This window comes from Euphorbia lathyris, chromosome 5 (genome assembly GCF_963576675.1).
Source record: "Euphorbia lathyris chromosome 5, ddEupLath1.1, whole genome shotgun sequence".
In the NCBI taxonomy this organism is placed as follows: Eukaryota; Viridiplantae; Streptophyta; class Magnoliopsida; order Malpighiales; family Euphorbiaceae; genus Euphorbia; species Euphorbia lathyris.
In genome coordinates this window covers 32,353,217-32,364,020 of record NC_088914.1, presented here as the reverse complement: position 1 = coordinate 32,364,020, position 10,804 = coordinate 32,353,217, and the positions used below count along the sequence as shown (strand labels likewise).

Below are 10,804 nucleotides of genomic sequence, written 5' to 3'. Positions count from 1 at the left end.
AACGGGTCGTGTTGACCTACTCAGATGACCTGTTTAGGTCAACCCTAACCCGACCTATTTAATAAACGGGTTGACACGACACGACCCGTTTATTAAACGGGTTGACCTAGATAACTCGTTTATTAGAACTTTATTAATTTTTGGGATATAATTATATGAGTTAATCATGATTTATGAACCAAAGACTATTAGAAGAATCTGGTTTCTATTTTTTCACTTAAAAAATATGGATGGTCCACTCAAAAAAATTACAAGTATCAAATTCCTGGACATTCGATAAAAAAAAAGTTAGGCATTATATATATAAAAAGCAAATTATTATTCAAATTGATGAAACAAATAGAAGGTTATATTATAGGCTTAATGCTTCCCCAACCCCCTTAACTTGTCCAAATTGGTCATTTTACCCCCTCAACTCATCGAATGTCCTATTTACCCCCTTAACTCCATAAAAGTGGTATTTCTCACCCCATCAACTTGTCCATTTATCCCCCCAACTTATAGAATGTTCTATTTACCTCCTTAACTCCATAAAAGTGGTATTTTTCACCCCTTACAATCCGTTATCGAAGCCTAAATTGATAACTTTTTTTAAACGTTAAACCTATATTTATGTTATTTTGTAAGTGGAGCCTAAATTGATACTTTCCTAAAAATCATAGGCCTATTTTGGTACATTATCCCTACATATAATGTATTTAACTTGTTTATATTAATGTTCTTGTTATTTGTATTTTTTATTCGTTATTCTCTTTTCAACTTTTTTGACTACTATAAAGGGATAAGAAATACTATTTTTATGGAGTTAAGAGGGTAAATAAGATCATAAGTGGTGAGAAATACCACTTTTATGGAGTTAAGGGGGTAAATAGGATATTCGATGAGTTGAGAAGGGGTAAAATGGCAAATTTGGACAAGTTAAGGGGGTGAGAAATACCATTTTTATGGAGTTAAGGGGGGTAAATAGGACATTCGATGAGTTGGAGGGGTAAAATGACCAATTTGAACAAGTTAAGGGAGCTGGAGAAGCATTAAGCCTATATTATATATACAAGTTATGTACCAATTTATCATAAAGAAAGAAGAAAGGGAAAACAAAAAAAAAAACATATTAATCGAAACCAAAAAATTATTCAAATTAAGAAAAACTACAGTCTAATAGAATATAGATACCTAATGGATTTGAGAAGAGAGGTATGTAGGTAGATTGCGAATCACAATCGAATGAGTTTTGAAGAATCACGACAGAAGGAGTTTGAGAAGAATCACGATCCGATTGAAGGAGTTTTGGGGAAGAAAGAGCAGTCGGTGGTCACAGAGATGAGGAGATTGATGAATTAGGTTTTAGTAAAAAAATATATATATACATATAAGTGATAAATTACTATCTTGCCCTAATAATATATAATATTTATAAACATATACGGGTTAAACGGGTTATACAGGTCAACTCGCAACCCAACCCGTTTCATAAACGAGTTAAGTGAGTCGACCCATTCGACCCGTTTATCACTCCAACCCATTAAGGCTCAACACTAATTCGTTTAAATTGCGGGTTACGCGAGTCATGTTAGCGGGCCATGACCCATATTGACATCCCTAATGTGGGGCCACTTTGAGAAAGAATTGGGATTTTTTTTAATAAGGGTATAAAAGTAATTTAGTGATATGTAGGGGCCATTTTTAATTTTTAAAAAGTAAAAATTGATGAGGTGTCACGTTGACCGGTCATTTTTACCGGCTGTACACTTTAGTGAGAGGTCACTAGAAGGTTGTACAGTTTAGTGTGACAAATTTTTGGTTGTACACCAAAGTGTGATTACGAGTAAAGATTATACACTACGTATGTAATTTACCCCAACACATATTAAAAAAGAATGCAAATATACAAAAGCTTTATTTTAGTCATTTTGAAAAAATGACAAATAAAAAAGAAAACATGGATAAGGTAGCAAGATGTATGGAATATGGGTAACGACAGAAATGGAATTTCATCTCTGAAAGATGAAACTATAACAACTATTGTTTAATAAAAATAAAACAATAACACAATTGAGAACAAAAATAACTACAACATATGAAAAAAATCGAATAATTACATTGAGAAACGTAAGAATTTCTTGTAATTTTTGACACTTTTGTGTTTTTCGATTTTAGTTGTCCATGTATCTTCTATTTCTACCAGATTTCTTTAATTAGAGATATCGGTTTGAAAAGAAAAGACAAATAAAAAAGAAAACATGGATAAGGTAGCGAGAGGTATAGAACCTGAGTAACGACAGAAATGGATCTGAAAGATGAAACTATAACAACTATTGGTTAATAAAAATAAAACAATACAATTGAGAATAAAATAACTACAACATATGAAAAAATCGAATAATTACCTTCAGAAATATAATACTATCTATCATGGCCGATGAATATAATGGTAGAATACTATCTATCATATTTTATATAGAAGTTTATTTGTGACTTTTGGATTTCCTTTGTTTTGTGTTTTTTCATCTTCCTGTAACTCTTACTTTTTTTTATTATTTTAATTAATGGGCTAGTAATTGTTTAATATATTATAAATATAAATATGTTATTTTTAATTAATTAAATCTTTTTAATTTTGATTTTTTACTACGATGACAACTAATAAAAGATACCTCTAAAACACTTCTCCTTATTTCTCTCTGCTTCCGCTATTATATATAGTATAGATATAGATATAATATAAAATTTAAAAACTGTTTTTCGTCCCAAAATAAAATTTAGAAATTATAATATTAACAACAATATAGTTTGGAGGTTATAAATATATTTTATCTTATTGGAAAGTCTTGGCTCAATTGCAGAAATGTGAATGGAATGGGGCAAATATATCCCTCATTCTACCCTAACACTTGAGGAGGCGAATTCGAAATTTTTTCTAATAGATTGAAATATTTTTTCGTCATTATTTCCGTCCCACATGGAACTCCACAGGTGATGGACAATCCTCATCCTTTAAAAAAAAATAAAGTAATAATCTTCGATTCAAAAACATTAAATTTACTTATTTTTAAATTGACAATAGTATAATACAAGTAAAACTGGGTTTTAATTTTAAAAAATCATTAACAATATTAGTTTCAAACTAGTAATATAACTTAATGAGAATATGAGATTTACAGTCACTTTTCTTCTGCCACTCTCCTCATACGCTAGGATTGGTCCCTGGAAACACTCTAACGGCTAAGTTAGTACCAATAAGAGATAAGGGAGATAATCAATGTGTGTGAGAGAGAGAACGGGATCATATCCCTTTACCATTTGGTGAGATTATTCACCCCTTCCGAACATGTGGTGATCGAATCATTTGACGTGAGGTCGTGGGGGATATCGAAGTGTAGCAAATGATTTTGTTGGGATGTTTGTGACCATTGTCGTGCTTAAATAGAAAAGAACTCATGGGGGTTCTACATATTTTCTGTAATGATGCCATGTGTTTATATATGAAAATAAAGCATGCTTTACGCAAAACATTCGTTATTAAGAGGAAAGAAGTGATGGTTGTGTCAGAGTGACACATGGAACTAGTTGGCTATGTGTGGAAATAATGAGTATGACCCTCATCTTTTCGTCTGTTTCTATAAAAGGGAAATTTTTTGTCATGTAATTTTTTTTACTCATTCCGATTATTCTAAGACTAAAGAAAATCGAAAATGCTTTTCTAAGCAGACTTGATTCATTGTTCATGGTGAAGGTGGTAGTGAAATGTGTTCTTGTTGTTGTTCTATACTTTGAGTTGGTTACCCCGAGGAGAGTGATGTCAGTTCAATCTTAAACCTTGTTTGTTAGACATTTTTTGGGTTTTCTTGGGTCTCATTTCGCGTGGTTTGGTTTTGTTGGTTGTTAAGCATGTCCGGTGAAACAAACGCTAAGAGAGTGGGGTTATTAGGTGTCACTCTTAAGGATCTTACCCTTATGCAGAGTGGTTGGATGAGACAGAGGAAAAGGAAATTACTTGTGGTAGAAGGTGATCAATCATTAGAGGGAAAAAATGAAGGATGACGATGGAGAAACTGTCGTTGGTGAATATGAAACATTCTCTACCCCATCCTTTGACCGATGTTCTGCCTAATAGGGTGGCTATTAAGGTGATAGTGCCAGAGAATTTGTTGAAAGATAATGAGATGCTTATAGATCTGTACAAGAGGATGCAGAGTAAAGTTTCGCCTCCCAGCTTTAGAGTGCCAAGTTCTGATGGGGTCCGATTTGATCTAGTAGACATGCAAAACGCTTCAGGTTCCAAATGGTTGGAAAATGATTGGAGTGTTATTATTCTAAAAGATCTAGGGGTGATATCGACAATGTTTAGTATCATGAGTCATATGAGTTTTTCGCTCTTCCAAAAAGTCTACTAGGGCTAATGATATTGTGAACCAAAATGAGACGATCATTTATGAGGAGCATTTAGAGGCCGAAATGCGCCTTCCATTGTTGTCGTTCTGTATTGAAGTGTTGAAGAAGTTTGGAATATATCCTCCGCAAAGTTCATTTTAACAGGTGGAGAATGATGGTGGGTTTCTACTCCCTTTGTCAGGAGGCAAGTTTTAAGGCAACTGATCTGGTCTTTCAAAAATTCTTTACCATCCAATAGGGACAAGCCATAGCATGTTATGTTTTCACATCCTAAGTTTAATGTCATAAGGGGTCTATCAGAAAAATTACAAGAGTGGAGGCATGAGTTCTTCAAGGTTTCTATTGCTGACCGGGAGTTCCATGACTTTGTGTTAGTCCCTAATAAGGCCAGATTAGTTTTAGGGGGAGCGAGATGAATGGAACTATTGGTCAATTTAAGCCTTTAATAATTTTTTCTCTTTTAGTTCAATATCAATAGAGAGGCAACTCTCGGAATCAGAGGCAAAATCAATCTATTAAGTATCAGTCTGTTGAGATTGGTTCTGCTTCTGATACTTGTGCTCAGAGGACTGCCCGTTTAACAAAGCTTTTGAAGATCCTTAAAATTGATATTATACGTTATACACAAAATATTCAGAATGATCTAAGTGAGATATATATTTAGCGCATGTAATATCCAGAAGTAATAAAGGCAGAGTAAGGGAAAGAACTTACTCAGTAAATTTATACTGGTTCGACCTTCTACCTATTTCCAGTCCTCAGAATTCCATCTGTTGAGCTTAGTCCACTAAAGAACTCTATCACAGGTAGAGCACAAACCTTTTATAATAGTCAGAGCCCATCATTTACTTACAATCACTCAGTTATCTCTCTTTAGTTACTTGCCTATAACTAAAGAAACAACAAAGCTAATGATTTACAATAGAAAAGATTGTGATATGAAATTAAATGAACTAATCTCTCTCTATTTTGATACACAAATATGGAATTGACGTGTATAGATATTTGCTCTTTATTTTTCACTTGAATGCCTTTTCTCTTTTTCGCGTGATGATCAAGTGTGAAAAATGTGGCTTGAGGTTGGCTTTTATAGGTGAGGATTTCAAACTTGTCCCTTTGAAATGAATAGAGCCTTTGTGAACAAAACAACTTCTGTCTTTTGTCTTGCTTCTGACCTCTGTGCCAAATTAATCATTTTAAGAAAGTTGTCATTTCCGAATTCAGTCTTTTGTCGATCATTGAGACATGTGTCCAATGATCTTCTAACTTATGGCACCACAACATTACAGTCTATGTCTTTCCTTATTTGGGCGATGAAGAGAGACGTATAAGCGACATGGTATTCTGTCTTCAGAGTTTTTACTATTTTTGGAACGTCTGATTTGATCTTTTTTTGTCATGGGATTCTGGTTCCGTCATCTAGGTCTTTGACCAGTTTTCGGCTTGGACCTTTAATCCTTTAAGGCCTTTTGATTGTATATGTATTTATGCTTCCAATAATTTTAACACTTAACACAATTATTAGCCATAAAATATAATTAGTTTAACTCGTAATTTTAATACTATAGGGATCTTATTCTTTAATTGTGATTTTTTTTCATAATAAAAAACTTAACATAAATTGTGTTTCAACAGCTGGGACTTGGTTGGTGGAGAGGCTGATGTTGGTGAAAGAGTTATGTTTGGTTGCCTTCTTAGAAAATAACGCCCCCCCCCCCCTCCGAAACCAAGAAAGACATACTAGTTCTTATTGAAAATTTTATGATTGTTGGGTGGTTGATCTGGAGTCCATGTTGTTTAGCTCATCTAAATGGGTGGACGAAGGAGAGTTTAGCGAAATGGATGAAGGCATGGAATCTGAATTCTAGGGATTTGGTAGAGCTAGAATCCATTACAGTGAATGTAGCCCACCACATAGAGCTGCCCGGAAGTAGGCCTTTCATTTGTATTTTGTTGATTTTTAAAGATGCATTTTGAAGTGCTAATTTTGAATTTGTTTTGTTCTTTGTATTAGATATGAGATTAAAAAATTTGTTGGATTTTGAGGACATCAAATTAGGATTCGAGTTGCTGACCGCTGTTTTTCGTGACTGCCAAGGGGAAAAAACGTATATTTTCACGAAAAATGTACCTCGTCCAATTTCTCTAACTCGTAATCATCCATTTCCGGGTTCTCGGGATGTAACTCATCAATTATTTTCAAATTTTCATTTTTGATCAGAAAAAGAAAACCATTCACAGTTTTTGAAAGAAAAATATAAACGGGTAAAATTATCCAATAAAAAAATGGTAACTAGTAATTTGGGGACGATAAATAACAACACCCTACGTTTTTAGCAGACAAAATTAAAAGAGAGTTCAATTCTATGAATTAAGCTTTATCTATGTTAAGTGGAACAATAATAATCCACCCATGAACTTGTGAAATCAGGATCATGCTGAATATAAATCTTAATAGAGAGTACACTTAATTTTATTTTATCTTTCATCGAAGATGTTATTATTGTTTGAAAATTTCAATTATTCTATTTATTGATTAAAAAGAAAAGGAAATTATTCGAGGGAAGGTCATTTGGCTATAAGAGAAAGAAAAGCTCTTTTTGGACATACTTGTAAATAAAAACAAAATCAATGGCGATTAATAAAACGTGTTTCTTTCCCGCACAAGAGAGCAACAACGGTTCCGGTTCCCCGCTTCTATAAAAACTGCACCCCGCACCCCATACCAACCGCATTTATCCATTTACATTTACTTTCTTTGAGTATTTTTTTTTTCTCTCTCACCTAGGGTTTATCATTTTCTCTTCAAATCTCTCCGGTAAGCAGGTAAGCATCAATGGCTCAGCAGGAAGTTCAGAACGGAGGCTCCGAGAAGGTAGCAGCGGAAGTTACTTTTACTGCTGTGAAGCCGCAGTTGTTTGTTGAGGCTCCCAAGGCAACTGAGGCGGTTCAGTTTTACAAGGCTGCTTTTGGTGCCGTGGAAACTAGCCGTGCTACTCAGACCAAGCGCAAGGCTGAACAGGAGCTCCCTCATATCATCTCTTCTCAGCTTCAGCTTGCCGGTACCACCATTCTTGTCTCTGATCTCGCCGACGACTCTGCATTGTACGGACTCTCTCTCTCTCTCTCTCTCTCTCTCTCCTATGCTACTGATACTCCTTTATTATGCATGTATATAGTTTCTTTACTCGGATCTTGCAGTGTTCGATTGAGATTTGCATATCGTAGCTACGATGTCTTGGTTGCTTGTGTTTTTTTTTCCGTTTTCACAGTTATCTAGCTAAACATTTCGTCCTCTGGTCATATTGAAGCAACTCCGTTTATCATGTTAAGTTTGGTGTAGACGCTTGAGATTTAGGTTTTAGTTTACTCTCTTCTCGTTTGGTTGTTTCTACCGAGATTTAGGTCTACCTAACATTTCGTGTTACTGTTTCGTGGTTTTTATATGCTATATTTTGTTCAATTTCATATGGCTATTGGTCATCTGACTGCTTAGCTGGTAAAATCATGGTTGACTAGCAGCTTTTGATGTTCCTGTAGATGCACTTTTGACCTAAAAATCTTGTAATCGAGGGTTAATCATTTTGGTTTATCTCATTGAACCTTATAGTTGGATTAACACTTTCCGTTTGTGCGCTCTTGCGTAAATCTATATTTTATTATTTTTCTTCGCTTTCTACTTTTCCGAACTGATTTTTATCTGGCCCACTCGGATCTCGCAGACGAGACCATCACCGTCCATTTAGTCGTTTGTGGTAGTGGTCCCCTTGTGGTATATGTAGATATATCTATGTTATCCATTGTTGACCATTATTTGAATCGAAGAGATGCTGATATTGTTATTGGAACCGTGGTTGAGCAGGGTGAAAACTGAATGTTCTGGATTCCCTCTTGTCTTGGAGACTGAGAGCGTTGAAGCTGCTATATCCAAGGCTGTAGCAGCAGGAGCTGTGGCCGAAGGTGAGATCGTTGAAGGCGATGGCCTGTACGCTGGTGCTGAGCGCGTGGGCAAGGTGAAGGATCCCTACGGCTTTGTCTGGGTGATTTCATCGGGAGCTGAAAAGTCCGGTGCTGGCGTGGAAGCTTAGATACCGTTTGATCCGACCTTGTCCTTATTTTTCTGAGTAGTCGAGTCGTAGCCTGTTGTTGCAGGAAAAAAGTGTTTAGGTGTTAGGATTAGGGGGAAATAGCGTGATGCTGAATATTCTGATACAGGGACGGATTAGTAATTTTGGAAAACAAGACATTGGATATATGTTTTAATTTTCTGACACCTGGCAATTATCTACTTACTACGCTTAATGATCATTACTTTTCTCTTTGGTATATTGAATATTCTGCCACTTGCTTAGTTTCAATTTTCTGTATTTCATTTTCGTATATTTTATGGAAAATTTTAGGTTATTTTAGAATAATACTTTCACACGATATTTTTTCTTTCGGAAAAGTATTATTTTAACTTTCAAAATGTTCTAAAATTTCTCATATTTTATTTACCTATCCTACGGTTGAATTTAATTTTAGTATCCGTGATTTTCTTTAATAAAATTGAATGCGCAGTTGGCTCTTTTTAGAACGTTTGTGGAGCAGATGAAACTGTGAGTTAAAGGTAACCCTTGATGAAAGGTGGGCATTTATTGCCCTTTGCCTGCCTGAGTGAGTGGTTTAATGTGTGGTATGGGATGGGATTGTCTCGATCTTCAGTTATTTCTCGTTATACGAAATCTTTTTTATTTTTTTAATGTCGACGATAATACTATATTGTTTGGATTCTATGGGACTTCGCTGCGCGTGGGAAAGAGGTTGGGCACTGTTATGAAGATTAAGAATTTAAAATAGAGGGTAAAAAAATGCTAGTACTAATATTTTTTTTTTGGGATAATGTCCGAAAATACCCCTAACGTTGACAGCTAGGAGCAATATTACCCCTAACGTTAAAAATAGCTTAATTAAGGGTCTAAGGTTCACTAATTGGACCAATTCTAGACATAATTAACAGATCTACTTATACTGTTAACTATTCCATTTGCCAATTCATAGGTCTATCATCATCTCATTCATTTATCACGTGAATGAAAAATTTAATATACAAATATCTCAAACAGTCCTTGTAAAATTTTTAAAAAATCCACATTCTTATTTTTTCTTCCATAATTACCTTCTTCCTCTCTCATCCAAACATAGACCTATAAACACAAACAAATTTCTGAGCAAAAAAATCAACCTAAAAATCCAAATTGATTAACAGAAATTAAAAAAACCTAACTGCATAAATAAATCTTATCAATCCATAAAACAATTTCATCAAACAAGAGAAAAAGAATCCAATGTTACACAATCATAGAATTCCCATTCTCCTCCATTTCTCATACCACTGTTCTGGTTCGATTTGAAATTTATGAATGCAAAGATCTATGTGATTAATGAAGGAAAAAATCAATCAAAGAAGACATGAGATGATATTTCTCAAAACTCATAAAAAAAAAATTTAAAACCTGCAAGTTCAAAATTGCACTCACATAAACCCAGAAATCACCACAAACATAGAATTTTAATTAACTAAAATCAAAATTCTTTATTGGCATAATAATCTGATAAATATACCTAAAAACCGTGCAGCCAAAATTGGGCAAAATCGCCAAGTAGAGGAAATACTAAGAGTTGAACTTCAAAAATATAAAATGGCGTCAAGGGAAGAAAACAATCAGAAATTGCACAAAATTGATAATCGCATTTGGTGAGCCACAAATTCTTGCGATTTTGTTTTCCCTGGAGTTCAGATGAGAAATGAATATTAAAAAAAAAAAAAAACTGGGTTTTAATGAAGTTTGGTGAGAACTGAGGTTTCTGCAAAAAAAAAAATTTATCAGAAAAGAGATTCTTGTTTAAAAAAAAATCAATCACGTGATAGTGAATGAGATGATGATAGACATAGGTATTGGAAAACGGAGTATTTAACAGTATAAGTAGATCTGTTAATTAGGTCTAAAATTGGTCCAAGTTGTGAACCTTACGCCCTTAATTGAGCTATTTTTAACGTTGAGGGTAATATTACTCCTAAATGTCAACATTGGGGGCATTTTCGCACCTCATTTATTTTTTTTTTTTAAAGAAGTGGGATTTTCATTTTTGTTTATAGTAGGAATGGAAAATGTGGGGTAGGGAGTTGCAGGGGAAATTTGATGGTCTGTGGTCCCAAAAGGGTAAATGAGGCACAGGTCCTGCAGTGATGGAGTCCTGTCCAGTGCGGGTTTCCTTGGGTGCAGGACTCTTCCTCTCTAGGATTTTGATTATTGAGTGGTTATTTTGTGCCTTTTTTTTTTTTTTAATTTGAACAGTTATTTTGTGCCTTTTGAGAAAGATGTAATTTGGGCCAATGTGTTTGTTAGACAATAACATCATGTTTGTAAAA

The 10,804-nt window shown here is 34.5% G+C and overlaps 1 protein-coding gene across 1 annotated transcript; it reads left to right on the top strand.

Annotated features, from left to right (window-relative positions):
- Positions 1-7,119: 7,119 nt before the first annotated feature.
- LOC136228730 (uncharacterized protein At5g48480) lies at positions 7,120-8,718 on the top strand. The gene is made up of 2 exons (XM_066017194.1): positions 7,120-7,497; positions 8,255-8,718. The coding sequence occupies exons 1-2, from the start codon at positions 7,229-7,231 to the stop codon at positions 8,478-8,480; spliced, it is 495 nt and encodes a 164-aa protein (XP_065873266.1). The 5' UTR covers positions 7,120-7,228; the 3' UTR covers positions 8,481-8,718.
- Positions 8,719-10,804: the final 2,086 nt, after the last annotated feature.